At 38.6% G+C, this 19,297-nt stretch overlaps 2 protein-coding genes across 2 annotated transcripts; one reads left to right on the top strand and one right to left on the bottom strand.

Annotated features, from left to right (window-relative positions):
* Positions 1-5,262: 5,262 nt before the first annotated feature.
* LOC113650551 lies at positions 5,263-10,359 on the bottom strand. The gene is made up of 2 exons (XM_027158962.2): positions 10,233-10,359; positions 5,263-7,997 (listed from the first exon to the last, which is right to left on the bottom strand). Exon 2 carries the CDS (start codon positions 7,982-7,984, stop codon positions 5,936-5,938), a length of 2,049 nt encoding a protein of 682 aa, XP_027014763.1. The 5' UTR covers positions 7,985-7,997; positions 10,233-10,359; the 3' UTR covers positions 5,263-5,935.
* Positions 10,360-10,493: 134 nt separating this feature from the next.
* On the top strand, positions 10,494-12,441 carry LOC113650552. Its single transcript, XM_027158964.2, has 4 exons — positions 10,494-10,512; positions 10,918-10,952; positions 11,113-11,597; positions 11,701-12,441. Exons 2-4 carry the CDS (start codon positions 10,930-10,932, stop codon positions 12,177-12,179), a joined length of 987 nt encoding a protein of 328 aa, XP_027014765.2. The 5' UTR covers positions 10,494-10,512; positions 10,918-10,929; the 3' UTR covers positions 12,180-12,441.
* The last annotated feature ends 6,856 nt before the right edge of the window (positions 12,442-19,297 follow it).

Here is a 19,297-nt window from a genome sequence, read left to right as displayed (position 1 = left end):
TTCTAACTCTGTAGTTTGTTTCTTCTTTTTTGAAAATTATATCACCAGTATTAGAAAAACAGCCTTTCTTCCACCTTAGAAATATCACCAAGCTGAGAAACATCCTGTCTGTATCTGATGCTGAGAAGCTAGTTCAAGCATTCATGACCTCTAGACTGGACTATTGTAATGCATTACTAGGTGGCTGTCCTGCATCTTTAATAAATAGGTTACAGTTAGTCCAAAATGCAGCTGCCAGAGTTCTCACTAGGACAAGAAAGTATGACCATATAACCCTGATTTTATCATCTCTACACTGGCTAACTGTTAAGTTTAGAACTGATTACAAACTGCTGCTACTTACATACAAGGCTCTTAATGGTTTAGCTCCCATGTATCTAACTAGTCTTCTAACACGTTACAATCCTTCACGCTCTCTGAGATCACAAAACTCAGGACTTCTGGTAGTTCCCAGAATATCTGTCTACTAAAGGCGGTAGAGCGTTTTCTTATTTAGCTCCCAAACTTTGGAATAGTCTTCCTGATAGTGTTCGGGGCTCAGACACACTTTCCTGGTTTAAATGTAGATTAAAAACTCATCTCTTTAGTCAGGCGTACACACACACACATAATACATCACATAATATTGTGCTCTGTTACATCAGACTTCCAAATATTATGAACAGCAGCTATGTTAATTCCTCTCCACTGCTTTTTTTCCTCCCCAATGTCACCTGAGTCACCTCAGACTTGTTCATTGGGATTATATCTAATATTAACCTAGAATTTTGTATTATATTAATCTTTATATTATTCTTTATAATATCCTTTTGTTCAATCTTTATGTTCTTTACAGCTGCTTTGAGACAATGTCATTAGTAAAAAGCGCTATACAAGTAAACGTGAATTGAATTGAAATAAAAGCAATTGATCACAATAATACAAATTATACAAATTATCTTTACACTAAACTTTTAAATTACATTAAACTTTTATATTCTTTATAATGACCTTTTGATCTATGTTTATGTTTACAGCCTGTAAAATTTCTAACATCATTCTACAAATACAAATAAACACACATGCTCTCTCTCTCTCTCTCTCTCTCTCTCTGTCTCTCTCTCTCTCTCTCTCTCTCTCTCTCTTTCTCCCTCTCAAACACACACACGCACACATGCTCACACACACATACACCTGAATGTATTTCTCCTATCCTATTCTACACACACTCACAAACACACACACACACACACACACACACACACACACACACACACACACACACCTGTATATATTTCTACTATCTTACTCTACACACACACACACACACACACACACACACACACACACACACACTGATAAAATTATACTGATGTACGTTGTACCTAAGGTGTGTTTTACCTGACGTACCTTAGTGACACATGTTTTCAGATTGCGTAGGGAACCTTTCCGTGTCCTAGTTTGCACGGGTTAGTGTTCAAAACACAAGATCAACTATCAAAGTTGGTCTTACCTTGAATGCAGGTGTCCTTTGAAGTCTCCTCTGTCTTCTAACGAAGGATCCTCTTCAAGTTCTTCTATCTAATCTACTGTTTGAATCTTTAAATGAAGGAGTCAGACTTTAAAATTAATTGTACTTGCAAAGTTTATCATTTGGAACAATCTTGGTAAATTTCAGGCAAATATGTGGAAGGAAACCTAAGTTATGACACATTAAACTTTCCAGATGAGTCCAATAGACCCCAGGTCTGCACAAGGGTTGTATAAATATGATATGTACTATGGCAATGACAAACCTTAGCACACAATGTTTTATATAAATTAAACAGACTATTTTGTATAGATAGGCCATGAAGGTTTCCGTCACAGACAGAGGTTTGGCCTGCCTTGGATCTGAGCTATTCTGAGTGAACAAATGCAAATGAGCCAGACCTCACAGGTGATGGGGGCGTTTGCACAACAAAAGCAGGGCTGAAGAACTGTGAAAATCTCAACAGGAGGGAATCACACCTCGGGACCCACACCAGAAAATAAAAAATCCAGTAAACCTAGTGATAACACATAATGTCGTATTAAAATCTTTTTTCTTTTGGAATCTTCTTCTAGCTGTCTAGGTACAGTGTCTGATCCCTTGGTGTCTTCTTCTAAACACTCATATTCAAATCATTCAACTCTTCAACCAACTCTTCATTCCTCAAGCTTCATTTTCTTTATTTTATTCAACAGTTGTTTTATTTCTTCTGTTTTTTCGATAATCTTCTTTTTTGCTTCTCTTTGTCTCTATGTTTACTTCTATTTGTAGCCTTGATCTCACTTTTCTTTTGTATGGGAATATGAGAGCAGGGTTTTGAAGTTGGACAGTATTGATAAGGTTCATCACACAGCTGAATACATTTCTTCCATCTTAGTACACACACACACACACACACACACACACACACGGTCATTCTCTAAAAAAAACACTCTCAAACACAAACACACTCACAAATGCACACACACACCTTCATGTATTTCTTACATCTTACTCTGCACAAACACTTACACACACACACACACACACACACACACACACACACACACACTGAAACACACACTCAAACACCTTCTCTCTCTCACACACACAGACACACACACACTCACACACACTCGAAAAATGTAGTTGACATGACGAACAACAGGGTAACTACTGGAAAGTTACTGGACATATTTTTGTTTTATATAGATGATATGAAAAACATGATATGGGTAACAGTTTTCTCATCACTTGGCCCAAGATGGAGATCTGGAGATACCTGAGATTACTGTGGATGTTAGAACACTGTGAATGTTAGATTACTGGATGTTAGATTACTGTGGATGTTAGATTACTGGATGTTAGATTACTGTGGATGACCACCTTGGACATTATATGATGGCTTTAGAACTACAATCACCAGAAACAGATTTTGCAGTCTCTATGAGTGAAAAGCAAAAATAGACTTTGTGTCACGCCCACCATGGACAATTCTGAAACGATACATTTAAATATATCTAATATTAATCTTGAATTTTTGTATTATATTAATCTTTATATCAAACTTTTGTTTTATGTTTATGTTCTCTAAATCTGATTTGAGACAATGTCAATTGTTAAAAGCGTCATACAAAAAAATTTGAATTGAATTGAATTCCCCCACAGACCACCAGGGGGCATCCTTACCAAGTGCGTGAACTTCTATTGTTTGCTTCATTTCTTTCTTTTGATTATTAAACACCTCCTTTGTATTTTCCATTTTGTCACTTTATATAAGTTCTGTGTTTCATTTCTTTGCTTTCTGGAGCTTTATGTTCATGCAGAGATAAATTTATACATTTCTAAATGAATAAATTAAATACTAATAATATATTTCTGTTAAGACTTTGAGACAATGTCTGCTGATAAAAGTGTTATACAAATAAAACTGAACTGAATTTAGCTGAATTAATGTTGTAACAAAGCAGCCAGTGACATAAGAAACATTGTTCATGTATCTGAGTGACAGATGATGTGTATAATATAGTTTACTGAATATTTAAAAGCAGACATGTGTATTTATGGAACTGTTTTAGCTCCAAAGCCATGGACAATGAATATACAGTATCTGACAGAAGTGATTACACTTCTCACATTTTTGTAAATATTTTATAACTTTTCATGTGACAACACTGAAGAAATTACACTTTACTACAATGTAAAGTAGTGAATGTTCATCTGGTATAACCGTGTAAATTTGCTGTCCCCTCAAAATAATTCAACACAGCCATTGATGTCAAAACCGCTGACCACAAAAGTAAGTACACCCCTAAGTGAAAATGTCCATATTGGGCCCAATTAGCCATTTTCTCTCCCCGGTGTCATGTGACTCATGTAGGGCAACCAGGGAGGTCAGGGTCGGCTCTACTCGTTAGTGTTACAAGGTCTCAGGTGTGAAAGGGGAGCAGGTGTGTTAAATTTGGTTATCGCTCTCACTCTATTATTCTGGTCACTGGAAGTTCAACATGGCAAAGAATGGCAAAGAATTCTCTGAGGATCTGAAAAAAAATAATTGTTGCTGTACATGAAGATGGCATAGGCTGTAAGAAGATTGCCAAGATCCTGACGCAGCACGATGGCCAAGACCATACAGCGGTTTAACAGGACAGGTTCCACTCAGAACAGGCCTCGACATGGTCCACCAAAGAATTTGTGCACGTGGTCAGGGTTATATCCAGAGGTTGTGTTTGGAAATAGACGTATGAATGCTGCCAGCATTGCTGCAGAGGGTGAAGGGGTGGGGTGTCACCCTGTCAGTGCTCAGACCATACGCCACACACTGCATCAATGGTCTGCATGGCTGTCATCCCAGAAGGAAGCCTCTTCTAAAGATGATGCACAAGAAATCCTGAAAACAGTTTGCTGAAAACAAGCTAAGGACATGGATTAGTGTGGAACCTTGCTAAAGATATTTATTAAATTATAATTAGTGCAGATTTTTTTTTTTTACAAACAAACAAATAAATAAATAAGCAAACAGAATCAAAATATAAGGTGACAGCAGAGGGTGCTGTATGGCAACATTTCACATATGGGACAAACACAGTATCTCAAAGACACACACACATGCGTGCACACACACACACACAATCATACACACACACACACACACGGATACATGCATAAACACTTGCAGTATTACTTTAGCAACAGTGTTATGTAAAAGTGTAAGTAAATGTGACTACAATAGACAGACAAACAGTATAAAAATCTGCCCTCCTGTCTGTACTTTAACCCTAACCTCTAACCCACCACACCCGACACCACCTCTTTTTGTGATAGGTTTGTCTATAGGTTTAATTTGGCAGTAGACTGTTTAACTATCAACATTCCTCAACATTTCTAGATACAGGTAAATGTTGCCATAACAATAGTATGAGATTTATTTTTGTGTGTTTATTTTGTCTATGGAGGTAATTGTGTTATTAGGATTTGGTGTGCTGATGTATGAGTCGTTATACATGCAGGTAAAGTATGCACAGGAAGTTGTGTAATAAGTCGTAACGTATGGTGTTCAAAACCTCATGAACGCTAACTAATAAAAGTAGGAATAGTTCCATATTCTCATGAATGCCTGCATTATTCTGATGGACCCATTTGCAGGAGACTGGAGGTTCATCTGAGAGTGTATAGTCCCTCTTACTATAGCTTAACAATTGTTACAACAAAGTATTATTAGTGGAGAACTTTATTAATCCCCAAGGGGAAATCAGAAAAGTAGACAAAATGAATGAAATTGCAGAAAGCGTTTATTCTGGTAAAGTGCAAACAAACAAATCCAAATTGTAAGGCAATTATTTTATGTCAGAATCTTCTAGTGGATTTTTCTGGTACATTTCGGTTGGTACAGTGATAGAGGACCAATTTAACATCAACACTAACACTGAAAAATAATAAAAACATCCATTTCTAAGAGATTAGTCTTGATAATTGTAAACCTGAAGAAGGAGGTGAAGTAAATGACTTTTATCATTTTAGAAATGTATCACTTAAGAAAGCTACTGAGTACTAAATAATACAAATAAGTAAGAAATCTTTATTTTTTGGTTAAATGCAAAGCTAATGGGAAAAATTATTCGTTATATTGTGGTATTAGAGAATAGTTTGAAGTGCAGAATAATTTTGTCACTTTACTGTTAAGACAGAGCATTAATGCATACACATATATAAACATACACAAGAATATTACATGCGTATTATATTTATAATATAAATGTAATTAGAAAAAAACAAGTTAATTAAAAGTGACAAAAATGAATGATATGATGCTCACATGATATTTATGATCACATGTGACAAGAAGCTTGAATACGAACACTGTGCTAATTACAGTGTAAGGCACTTGTTTGATACTTTAGGAGCTTTATTGGGTATAATTGTAGAGAAGAACTTTTGTTCATTCACTCAGGCGTAGTCTGATTCATCTTCTTCTGTGAATCCACTTTTAGCAGCTGCTTGAATGCGCTTTATCTCTTCTGGAGCAGCAGCAGGTAGAATGGCAAGCAACTCTTTATCAATCATATTCTGTCTTGCAAGACTCTTCTCTTCAAACTCCCTCTTGTTCTTGAGGACAAGGACTAAGATGGCTTTTTGAGCCCCATCACAGGCGTTCCGTAACTGATCAACCTCAAACTGAAACTCTGGCTTTTCCTTGTCCATGACCATCAGTTTTCCCAGAGAGCTGACACGATCCATGATGTGCTTGGTGGACACTTCAGTGTAGGTTGTAGAGATCATGTTCACAAGGTTGGCGATGTTAGTGGCTTGAAAGGCTTGATTGTAGAGCATATCTATGGAGAAGAGCTTTGCGTTGTAGGAAAGCGCCTGTGTCTTCTCAGATGTAGAAACAAAATCTTTAAGTGTTTTGGTCAGACTGATTTTCACGATGTTGGACACCATCTGAAAGAAGCGCACCATCTTCTCCCACTGCTCCTTCACTCTCCCCATGGCATCCATACCCTTAGCCAACATTTGTATAGTGGTGTTAAAGTCTATCTCTTTGATCTCACACCTCCTCATGGTTATCAGGATGTCAGTCAGCTCCTTTTGGTTCTTCTCCATGTTCTCTACACTCTTCTCATAACTCTCTCTGGTCTTGTCCAGTTGAGCGCGGCTCTGCTCTATGCGGAACCTGGCATTATCTGATGCCCTTTGTGAAGCTTTCACCTTCCCAGGTTTACTTTCTTCTTTATACATCATTGGTGGTTTTGGAGTCAGAGCAGGAGAATTTGTGACAGATTTACTTTTGCTGTCAAAACTGCGAGCTGATTCATTCAGGTTTCTGATCAGTTTAATCAACCCATTTATTTTTGCTTCTTCCCATTCCCCTTCTGGTGTATACTTTGCTAGTTCTTCACAGATATCGATGCCTTTGGTACAGATGTTTTGAGCTTCCTCTTTTGCTGTGCAGTTTGGAAATTTTTTTAAATTTTCCTCGATTCGTTTGAACTGATCTGCCTGAAAATTTGTCTTTGTAGTTTTGTGTTTTTGATCATACAAATCTTTCCAGTTAATTGTGTTTTCAATCACAAACTCTTGAATTTTCTCTGTGCATTTCAGGATTTCTGCCGATTTACTATAAATAGGAATTTCATCAAAGCTATCAGCTTCAAATTTTGGACTTTTAGACACATTTTTTTTAGGATCATTCTGTGATTCACTTTTAGAAAAAATGGACGTTACTCCATTAATAAGAGTTGTGATGCCCTCACATATGCCATTAACCAAATCCATTCCTATCATTTCCCATCCACTGGGCAATGAATCCATTGCTTTGCTGTAACTTTCATGGGCTTCGTTCAGCTGTTTTTCCATGTATTTCAGTGCTTTCTCTGAGCGTTTAGCTGCTTCTTCTGATGACTGTTTCCTCAGCTTGGACTCCTCCAGTTTGAGCTTGATTTCCTCCAGCTCCTCTCCATAAAAGTGCTCAGCATTTACGCATGCTTCCAGCAGTTCTTGGATAAGGTTGATGACATCAGTGAACCATTTTTCTGTTGAAATTGCCAGCTGAAGACAGTCATCTGCAACAACACGGATGTTCTCCAACTGTTCAGGGAGGTGAGCTTCAACAACCTCATCACTGCCTTGGAACAGGATCTTCACAGCCATCTTCATGTAATCAGGAACTGCCATGGTATAAAGTCTAATCTGATCCATGTTCTTATGGGCCTCGTTGAAAGCGCACCAGCCTGAGTTACACACCTGCATGAGGCAGGCACGAAATGACTCTGGGTATTTGATGAACTTGTAGCCAACTTTAGGTGGGTTCTTGTTGATGGAGAAATCTGTTTTGGAGGAGATGAAGACCAGCTCTCCCAGTATGGCTATGGAGAGAGGAGCAGGAGTCAGATACTCCTCCCAGTTGGCATACGGCTGCATCACAAGCTTGGTTTGGTTCCTCATCTCCTCAGCTGTGTTGATGCTTTGAGTTTTCTTTACAATTTGCAAATCCATGGCTTCTTTTTTCCTACAAAAAACAAAAAGAAAAGAAATTAATAATGACATCACCATGGCTGCCTTCTTGGGTGCCAGCAGAGAAAAAAATTTACACTTACAAACCACGATGCACAGAGACAACATCTGCGAGCTCTTACATTTGGTGGGTTTAGTTATTTGTTGGACACATGAGTAAAGATGGAGTGTTTACATCTGATACAACTAACAAAAAGTTTCAACACTTCAACACTCAACTTCAACTTGCTTGAACACTAGACAAGTTAGATGTGATTGTGTTTAATATTATAGACACTTTAAGATTATCAGTATGTTAAATATTAGGTGTTATGTCAGTGCTGAACTATTAATTTAATATTTTAAAGGTCTTAAAGTCAAATCAGTGGTCAGAAAATTAGAACAGATTAAATAAATAGATAGTGATTTTGTCACGAGGTGACACGGTGAGACAAAGGCGAGTAAGGATCCAAATGCAGTTTAACGGTTTTTACTAAACAAAACACAAACAAACACGCAGGCAACACGGAACAAACAGGAAACGGGAACACGGACATGCACACACCAACACCAAAAACGACCAACAACATTGACGTGAACAGACAGAGTATATATGGTGAACGAGAACCAATCCCAAAACAGAGACAGACAAGGACTAAGACAAAACACCTGGGGAAGAGAATGAATGTAATTAGTGTCCATGGTAACAGATAGGTGGGCGGGGTCAACAATTAACATCAGGGAGAGACGGCAGACAGAAACAAGGGGAAAACACAGACAGACACATTACAGATTTAGTATGGAATACATTTACCCCTTGGTTTCTTTTTATGTTTATGCCTTGCATGTAAACCTATGTGCAGCTTTTTATAAACTATATTATTAGTGCACTTTTCACCAGGACCAACAGTTGAAATGGTTCCCAGCACCACCACACCTCTTCCTCCAAGCTTAACTGTGAGACAGATGTTTCACTATTGTATTTCTCATCAGATCTGTTTATAGCTTCCAGCTAAAATGTCCTGTAAATAGGATATTACCCCAGAATCCCAGATCTCATGCTTCTTCACTGAGCAATGCTACAATTACAACTACATCAGACATCAGTTTAGACTTTAGGAAATTTTAAATAACAACAATTAATATAAACTAAAGAAGTAAAATATAATTGAACAACAAAAGCTATGAGCCACTCAGACTGTAAAAAGTGAATGACTTAAGAGGAAGTTGTCCAATATAAATGTGCAAAAAAGGAAAATCAAGCATTGCGTTAGTTCAGGCAGGCCACGCAGTAAGCTGCATCAGCTGCTTATCAGCTGTCCGCAAGGTGCACCAATCCGGCACGACTTCCTAATTTCCCTCCTTTAAAGATTATGTTCATTGATCACCTAATATTTACTGGTATGCTCCGGGATTCTGGGGCATTATGTTTTTGTGTATGTGTTCGCCCCGCAGTGAGAGTTTGTTTCATATGTGCTACTTTAAAAGATAGAAAGAAAAAAAAAATAATGATAATAATAATTAAAAAGAAAAAAAAATGAGGCTTAAGATAAACAGTAAAGACAACAGTTTATTTTGTTATATGAGTTTACTTGAAGTGAATAGGTGTTGAAGGATTTAAGTTTCAGTAAGATAATGCTAAGACAGTAATAATTTTATATTGTGTAATCTCAGTCAATACGAAGCATATGTGAAGGTATGCATGCTGTTCTGATTTACATTCCAGTAAGCTCTTGAAATCAAATTGTGTTTTCAGGTTGTTGGTTACTTGGGGAAAAAAAAAAGAGAAAAGATGTTGGGATGGTTGTTGTTGCAGCACGGACTGTATAAAGTGTGACACCAGTTGTCTCATGTTGTTTACATTTGAGAGTACAGAATGGGTTTGTTGTGTTAAATAAAACTAAGTGTTCGCAACTATATTGGTGTTAACCGTCCATTCTATGTATAAAAGAAGATAGAATGAAACAACTAGAAACGGAAGATGGAAAGGGAGTAAGTAGAGGTGGAAAGGAGAGAGGAAAAAGGGAGCTGGTATAAAGTTCCTGTGTTATTAATGTAGTTAATGTTTAAAAAAGGGGCAGCTCAAAAGTCTTATGTTTCATTTTGTTCTTAAAGATTAAAAGCACTTTAATGTCCATTGTTAAATGCGCAATACAAATAATTTTAAATTGAAGTGAATTATATAAAAGGATTAAATGTTTGCAGTGTGACAAAACTTTAAAAGTAATTGTTGAGAACAGATTCTTCCTACCTGGATATGCTGATAGTCTTCAGTGAAGGTGTGGAGGTTCTCCGTCTGCTCTGTGACCCAAGTGGTGCACTGTCTCAAGACTGAAGACCCCTGAGTATTTATAATGTGTAATCTGCCCTCCCCTTTTCACCCACCCACCTCTGATACACTTATAAAAGAAGTGCATCTTATAAATCTCACATAATAAGTGACTGTTGTGATCCAGAAGAGAAAGTACAGCAACAGAGTTAAACTTTCTCACTCTAATTACAGATTTATCTTCAGGAGACCCTGTGACAAGGTAATCATGTTTCAGGCTTTATAGGTGCTGGATTCTTTTATTTATTTATTTATTTATTTATTTATTTATTTATTTATTTATTTATTTATTTATTTATTTTTAATTATTATTATTTTATTTTTTTTACTGTGTTTAAATGTATAATAACTTGATGGATTCATTCAAACTTAAATTCTAAAAATAAAATGACTGACATATGAAGAAATAAAGAGAAAACCACCACAATCTCATGTTTAAGACTCACAAAATAGTATTTTAGTGTGAAAGACTGAACCATTATCCTTTTGATCTATAGAGGATTTTTATTAATGAAATCATTCTGTAACAGATGACTAGAGACACTGAAGGAGATTTTTATGATGATCTCATGATCAGGTTTGAGTTTTTCCCCTTTAACATGTTTAGTTCCTGTTTCAGATGAATCAGCTTTCATCATTGGAGTGAGTTGAATTCCATAATTAACAAAAATGATTCATAACAATTAATTCACTTTTAAACAGAATTACATAAAAATTATTCAACCAAAACAAAAATTAATTCATTTCAATTCTTTAAGGCTTTTTGATTTTCTGTGTTGAAATGTTTTGTTTGTCTCTACAGAGTTGTTCTGAAGAACACAGCTGAAGCTGTTCTCATACCACTGAAAGGTGGGGTCTCCTCCCTGAATGAAGTCTATAAGGCTCTTATTGAGGCAGCTGTAGATCCTGTTACTGGGAAATGCTCCAACTACGACCACATCAGACAGCAGATAGTACAGGCTCATCAGCTCCTGAAGCAGTCAGAACAGGAAGCCAGTTCAGGGTTAAAGAGTCTGGATGAAAACTTAGAGAGACTGATACAAGAAGAGGGGAAACTCAAGCAGGAGATAAACTACACAATACTAACCTTAGACAACTTTAGAAAAGAGAAGGAATCAAATGAATATTTACTCAGAGTATCTCAGGGAGCTCTGGAGCATACCAGGAGAAATCTGAATTCAGCAATAAACACACTTCAGGCTCAGCAGAAAAGGAAACGTGATGCTGAAATTGTCACAGGTGTTGGGGCAGGACTGTTACTTATACCAATCATTGGATGGATTGCAGGTAAGAATTACAGCATACAGATAAAAATAATGACATCTGAACTGTTTCATCATCATAACCTTCATGTGAGTGTCTGTTCTGACTCTATAGTTTGTTTCTTCAGGTCCTGCCATGATGATTGGTGGTGGAGTTGAACTGGATCAAGCAAACAAAGCTGTCAAAGTCGCTCAAGAGGAGGTGAGAAAGTCTGAGAATGAAGTGAGAAACTATGAACTTAAAGTATCTCACTATGTGTCTAAGATTTCCCAGACCGAATGTGACATCAGTCAGAAAAATGTCCAGCTAAATCAGACACGTGAAGGAATCGAGAAGGTGAAGAAGCAGAGTCAGTCTGTAGCTGAGTTCCAGGGGAAAGTGAGAGGAGCTGTCAATCTTCTGGGTGTCCTCAGTGGGAGGGTCAGTGTGGCTGAAGGTCTGACTCGCAGATCCATCCTACAGGAGCCTGTGATGAAGGTGATGGAGGATGTGATGAAGGCCATAGAGCAGATCACAGGGAATGAGCTCCTCTATCGCAATGACCTGCCAAGACTCATCAATCAGATGAAGGAGAACAACCAACGTCTGGCAGCCATCTGTGCCTAAGAGAACAGCTCAATATCACAATAACATGCTGTTTCTTTTGTTTTGAACAGAGTTACACAGAAAAATAAATATTCCTTAGCACTCCAGAGTTTTGTTCAAATAAGAATAAAGTATATACATTTTATGATTCTATGTCATATTCAAGAGCATTAAAAGCCACTAAACATGAACATAAAGAAATACAGTAAAAGGTGTTGTAGTAAAGTTTGTTAAATGAAACAATGTGTGAGCTAGAAGAGAAATAAACCATGTGACAAGGTAAGCATGCTGCATGCTGCTTTTTTGAGTTCTGTATTTATTTTCACTGTGTTTAATTATGTAATAACTTGAGCGCTTTCATTCAAAATGGTAAAATATAAAAATGAAATGATCATGAGAAATATAATGTAATAAAGAAGATCTTCATAATAAAAAAAAATCTTGTAAAGGCTCATAAAATAGTGCTTTAGTGTCAAGTACTGAACATGTTTTATTTTTATTTGATCTATAGAGGACTTTTTATTAAAGAAATCATTCTGTAACAGATAACAGATGACTAGAGACACTGCCCAGTCAGCAAACGAATCTGGCCCAGATTATTTACCCAGATGACACGTGACACACATAGTCTCGTATTGCCTTTATGACAATTTCTTTTTTTTTCCGATCAAATATTTCACATGTTGTAATTCAAGTTGTAGATGGTTGTTATGATTCAAGGCTTATAACGCTTTAAGCAACAAATCTCCAATGAGGAAATGTGAATGAAAATACTCCAGTAATTGTCTGTTGAATAAGTGGGCAGACGCAGTCTTGTTTGGAAACAGCCACTCGCACTGAACCCGGGTAAGCCAGCAGAGACAGTAAGTGAGAACATACTGTACATATGTATCAATAAACAAATATTTAAAAAAAAAAAACTTGTTTCAGTAGCACGTGAACGCAGTTTTAATCTAATTTAACTGTTTCATGTTGTAAATACAATAAACTAGCATGCCACTACTCCTGAAAAAGTCAGTCATTGTATTATGTCACTTGGCAGATTAGGGTTGTAACCATCATTTTAATGTTATTTGGTTGGAGCAAATGTCTGTAAAAGTATATATTAAATCACAGTGAAAATTATACATTTTTGTTTGACCAATATTTTAGAATTTCATTCGTGGTGTATGTTGCATGTTATGTTGTTGATTACTTTTCAATTATTTCTTCAGCCATGATTGCATGTATAAACAGTATTTCATTAGGTATTACATCAAACAGTTATTTTGAGTTAAAATCACAGAAATCAAATGTGCTTTTAATTATAATTAGTGGTTTTAATTAATCAAGTTTTTTTGCTTTTTCAGAATCAAACAGAGGCTATTTCATTTTCATTATAGTCTATTAAAACTTTTTAATAATCTGTATTTTTTTTAGGAGGAAAAACAAAAGGCTTCAGTAAATGGAAAAGTATGGAAAAGGTTTGGAAGTACAATGATAGAAGCAATTCCATAAGGAGGGCATTAAGATTAGTCAGTGAACTGATTGACAATAAGCAACATAGGGAGGTGGAGGTGGAGGACAATTTGGAGGTAAGTGTTTGTGTTGATGATTCAGGGAAATCATAGATGGAAATTAGTGATGAAGGTGGTGATCAGAATATTGAGTTGGATGTTGAAGATAAGGAAGTACACAAAGAGACTGCAGTTTCTGTTGAGGACCACTCTGATCTTGGAAAACCTTGGTCAGAGAGAGAGTGATTTGCAGAGTTCACTAACAGGTTGGGCAGTTGTATTTGGAATTTCACTAATTGCTTTGTCAGCGCTTCTTACCATTCTCAAAGTGGATGGATGGAAGAACGTTGCTGAAAACAAAAACAGCTACAGCATTAGCAGTGCAGCTGGTGGTGTGTTCCATTATTGTGGAATTCTAAATTCTGTTTGGAAAATCCTTGATAAAGTTTGGCATACTGTGCCAGACAAACATGTATTCAAATTCAATTGAATTCTGATACTCTTTAAGAGTAATGGTTTGCCGCAAGGTCACACTAAGGCACCTGTGTTGGTTGGACTCTTTTGTGGTACTTCAAAGCCAAATTCTTTGGCCGATTATCTTCATGATCTGGTTCAGAAGCTGAAAATGTTGAGAGATGGGTTTCTGTTCAGAAGAAAACTTTCTTTTTGCATGTTATTTCTGTTGTGTGCGATGCCCCTGCCCGAGCCTTCGTTTGAGATTTGAAGTCACACACTGCATATCATGCACGTGAGAAGTGCCACAAAAGAGATGTTTGGAAATCAATTTGAATGACATTTCCTGAGTTGAATGCAAAGTGCAGAACTGATGAGAGTTTTAGGCAAGCAACTGATGAAGAACACCACATCCAGCTCTCACCTCTTACAGACATTGGCATTGACATGGTCACTTGTTTCCCACATGATTACATGCACCTGGTTTGTCTGGGTGTAATGCGCCGTCTCTTAGACTTGTGGATCAGCACCACTGGTCCCTTGCACTGTCGCATATCATCCATTCAAGCTTCCATGGTGTCAGATAGACTTATTGCCTTGAGAAATTCCATTCCACGTGAGTTTGCTCGAAGGCCTCGGGCACTAGCAGATTGATGTAGGTGGAAAGCAACAGAGCTACACGGATTCTTGTTGTACACTGGTCCACGACCAGTGTACTGAACGATGTTCTACAGTATTAAAAACATACAGAGGTAACAACTAATTAGCCAAGTAAGAAAACGGAATAAACCTCCACAACATTTAAGTTATGAAACTTAACTTGCCCTTTCATCAAGTCTTTCTAGGAGCTGTTCCATGTCCTCTCCAAATGCAGCTTTTCTAGCTCTGTATACTTTAGGTGTAAATCTGTCTATGGCTGCTCTGAAGGTCTTTGTTCGTGATTCTGAAGAATTCCTCAATGATCTGTTAATAACAAATACATATTGTAGTAACAGTAACAAACCTTACAGTTTAAACAATATTAAATAGACATTATTTATTGTCTAAACGCCAATTAAAGCAGTGTTTCTCAACTCCAGTCCTTGTGACCCACCTACCAGAATGTTTTAGATGTCTACCTATATAAAATGCAGTATTCAACTTAGTTTTAATTATGGAAACAGAATTGTCCATCTCTTATATAGAAAGACAATGAAAATGTTCCGGGAGGAGGTTGTGAGGACTGGCTGTATTAAAGGACATCTTGACTGACTTGTGAAGACTTGACATTACATTTACATTTACTGTACAGCATTTGGCAGACGCCCTTATCCAGAGCGACGTACATAAGTGCTTAAATCTCTAACATTGAATACATTAATGCTGGCTCACTAGATTACATACTTAAGATACCATGAGTTTAAAACATTTGTTCAAAGTTACAATGAAAATGTGTCAAAGGTTTGTTTTTTTTTTTAAATGCAAAAGATAAGGAAAGAAGTGCTAGTTGAAGTGTTTCCTGAATAAGTAGGTCTTCAACCGCTGCTTGAAAATAGCCAGTGACTCAGCTGTCCGGACCTCTAGGGGCAGTTCATTCCACCACCATGGTGCCAGAACAGAGAAGAGTCTTGTAGTATACTTGCCTCTTACCCTGAGAGATGGTGGAACCAGTCGAGCAGTGCTGGTAGATCGGAGGTTGCGGGGTGCAGTGCGAGGAATGATGAGGGCTTTGAGGTAATAGGGAACTGGTCCATTTTTGGCTTTGTAGGCCAGCATCAGTGTTTTGAATCGGATGCGTGCAGCTACCGGAAGCCAGTAGAGGGATCGCAGCAGCGGGGTGGTATGCAAGAACTTTGGCAGGTTGAAAACAAGCCGGGCAGCTGCATTTTGGATCATTTGCAGAGGACGGATTGCGTTCATAGGTAGACCGAATGGCCTAATCCTTCTAATGTTGTAGAGAAGAAACCGACACGAGCGAGTCACATTAGCAACATGAGAGGAAAAGGACAGTTGATTGTCCATGGTTACCCCAAGGTTGTGAGCTGTGGCTGAAAGGGAGATCAGATCGTTGTGCAAGGATATAGCAAGATCATGACCTGGGGATGAATTACCTGGGATGAACAGCAGTTCAGTTTTGCTAGGATTGAGCTTTAACTGATGAGCAGTCATTCATGATGAAATTTCTGCCAGACATGCTGAGATCCGGTCAGAAGCTGTGGCATCTGAGGGTGGGAAAGCGAAGATAAGTTGTGTATCATCAGCCTAGCAGTGGTAATAGAAGCCATGTGATGAAATAACTTCACCAGGAGAGTGAGTATACAGGGAGAAAAGAAGAGGACCAAGTACTGAGCCCTGTGCGACGCCAGTAAAGAGTCATGATGTCACTCCCCTCCATGTTACCTGATATGAGCGTCCTTCCAGGTAGGAAGCAAACAAATCCCAAGACTCTTAAGGGTGGATAAGAGAGTCTTGTGGTTGACCGTATCAAACGCTGCTGAAAGGTCAAGCAGGATAAGGATGGATGTCAGTTTGGCTGATCTAGCAGCATGTAGCTTCTCAGAGACATCCAAAAGGGCTGTCTCTGTAGGGTGAGCTGCTTTAAAGCCAGACTGGTTGGGGTCTTGGAGGTTGTTCTGTGAGAGATAGACAATCAGTTGATTATAGACAATGCCTTCAAGAATTTTTGAAAGAAATGAGAGAATTGATACCAGTCTGTAGTTACTGAGGTCTGATGGATCCAGAGCAGGTTTCTTTATGATGGGAATAACCCTTGCTAGCTTGAAAGTAGTTGGTACCTGACCAGATGCTATGGATCTATTGACGACAGTGGAAATGAAGGGCAAAAGGTCTTGCGAGATGGTCTGGAGCATAGTGGTAGGGAGTGGATACAATGGGCAGGTGGTAGGATTGCAAGGACTGGATGAGTTGTAAAATCTCTTCTGCGGGGAATCCATACTCTGAGATGTAAGTGCAGTCAGGGCTGAAGTGAAGGTCCGGCAGATTTCCTCAATCTTCTCCTGGTAGAAAGAAGCAAAGTCTTCTGCAGTCAGGGAGGATGAATAAGGTGGAGTCGGGGGGTTGAGCAGAGAAGAGATGGTGTTTTGGAATTTCCGAGGGTCATGTGAGGAAGTTTCAAGCTTTTCCTTGTAGAAGGAAGTCTTGGCAGAGCTCACATCTGAGGAGAACTTGACAAGAAGTGTTCTGTAAAAATCAAGATCTGCATCAAGTGTGTGATTTCTTCCACTTTCTCTCTGATGATCTTAGCTCTCTTCGATTGTTGCACAGCACATCTGAAAGCCAAGGAGCAGAACAAGAAGTTTTCTTGCGTTTAGTGAACATCGGGCAAAGGAAGTACATAGCTGAGGAAAGAGAAGAGAGGAAAGTATCTGTGGCTGAGTCCAAGGGTAGTGAGGAAAAAGACTCAGTATCAGGAAGGGACGAAAGAGTGCCAGAAGCTACAGATGAAGGGGAGACAGAGTGAAGGTTGCGGCGAGTAAGAGCGAGGGGGTGAAAGGTAGTTTTAGGTAGGATAGGTAGAGTGACGGTGAAGGATACCAGTTGATGATCAGAGACGTGTAGTGGGGTAGCAGTCACGTCTGTAGCTGGAGATGGACGTGTGAAAACCAGGTCCAGGACATTGCCTCCTTTGTGTGGGGGGATGTAGCTGTTGAGTGTGAGGGAGAAAGAGTCGAGAAGAGACAGGAGGGAAGAAGAATGTAGCTTGTCAGAGGGGAGGTTGAAGTCACCAAGCACTGTCAGGGGGGAGCTATCGGAAGGGAAAGCACTAAGCAGTGAGTCCATTTCTTTCAGGAAGTCTCCTAGGGGACCAGGAGGGCAGTAGACAACAATGATAACAAGGTTGATAGGAGAGGTAACTGAAATGGCATGGAATTCAAAAGAAGAGATGGTTAAATGAGAGACGAGTAGAGGTGTAAAGGACCATTTCTTTGACAACAGTAAACCTGTACCACCACCCCTGCCTGTTTCTCGTGGTGAGTGAGAGAAAGCATAGGCAAAGGATAAAGCAGCTGTAGCAGTGTTCTGTGGGGATATCCAGGTCTCTGTTAGAGCAAGAAAATCAAAGGAGTAATGGGAAGTTAAAGCAGAGATAAAATCAGCTTTCTTTACTGCAGACTGACAATTCCAGAGCCCACCTACCACCACTGTTTGAGACTGACACAACAGAGGAGGGTAGATGAGGTTACTGGGATTGTAACCTCTTCTCTGTGGATGAGAGCATCTGCGAGAGTAGGCCTTGAGTACAGAGATGGGTTTAATGCACATATTTGTAGTCAGACAAGAGTGAGAATTAAGGTATGGTAGAATATATCAAAACAGTACTAGACACTAATGTTAGAGAGAGAGATACTGACAAACCTCTTCAGAACCTTCAGAACAGAACCTTCAATTTAAATAGGTAAGCCCTGACCCCAATCCACACCTTACGAGAGACTGAAACTACTCCTGATTAATCAGCTGAGAGAACAACAAAGACCAACACTATAAAATCAACAATGGTATAGAATATAACACAATTTGAAAAACAGTTTGGCTAGGCTACATCCCAATGATTCCTGAACGGTCTCACGGACAGCAAACAAAAGTAAAGGCAGCTCTTCGTCCCAATCTTTCCCTGATTCAACACAATATTTACTCAACATGGACTTTAAAGTTTGGTGGAACCTCTCCAGAGCTCCGTGGGTCTCGGGATGGTAGGCACTAGATACAACATGCTGGATTTTCAGTTGGGTAAGCACTTATTTGAACAGGCAAGACATGAAATTAGTTCCCTGATCCATTTGGACCACTCGAGGGAAACCAAAGGTAGAAAAGAACATGCCTAGAGCTTTCACCACTGCCTTCGCTTTTAATGAACGTAACGGTCCTGCCTCCGGGTAGGGGCTCTCCCAACACAGGGATAGGTTTAAGTGGTGCTGGCTGAATTATTTGGTTAGGTTTTCCTCTGACCTGGCACGAACGACAATATTGCTCCACGTCAGACTTAATACCGGGCCAGAAAAAATAACGCAAAATTCGTTGGTATGTTTTAGTAATGCCTAAATGTCCAGTGACATTATCGTGAGCCACACTTAAAACCTGGTTGCGTAAACATTTAGGTAAAATCAGTTGGTAGACAGTATCCCAACCCAAACCATCTGACCTTAAAGGAGTCCACTTTCTCTTTAACACGTCGCCGTCCCAAAAATAACC

The sequence above is a fragment of the Tachysurus fulvidraco genome, chromosome 7 (assembly GCF_022655615.1).
Source record: "Tachysurus fulvidraco isolate hzauxx_2018 chromosome 7, HZAU_PFXX_2.0, whole genome shotgun sequence".
NCBI lineage: Eukaryota > Metazoa > Chordata > Actinopteri > Siluriformes > Bagridae > Tachysurus > Tachysurus fulvidraco.
This window is presented reverse-complemented; position numbering and strand designations above follow the sequence as displayed.

What these genes read in the sequence shown, in the direction of transcription:
- LOC113650551 (XM_027158962.2), bottom strand. Translation starts at nt 7,984, where the DNA reads ATGGATTTGCAAATTGTAAAGAAAACTCAAAGCATCAACACAGCTGAG.
- LOC113650552 (XM_027158964.2), top strand. Translation starts at nt 10,930, where the DNA reads ATGAATCAGCTTTCATCATTGGA. An exon ending in AATCAGCTTTCATCATTGGA is followed by an intron (nt 10,953 to 11,112) that starts GTGAGTTGAATT and finishes TTGTCTCTACAG; the next exon opens with AGTTGTTCTGAAGAACACAG. An exon ending in AATCATTGGATGGATTGCAG is followed by an intron (nt 11,598 to 11,700) that starts GTAAGAATTACA and finishes TTGTTTCTTCAG; the next exon opens with GTCCTGCCATGATGATTGGT.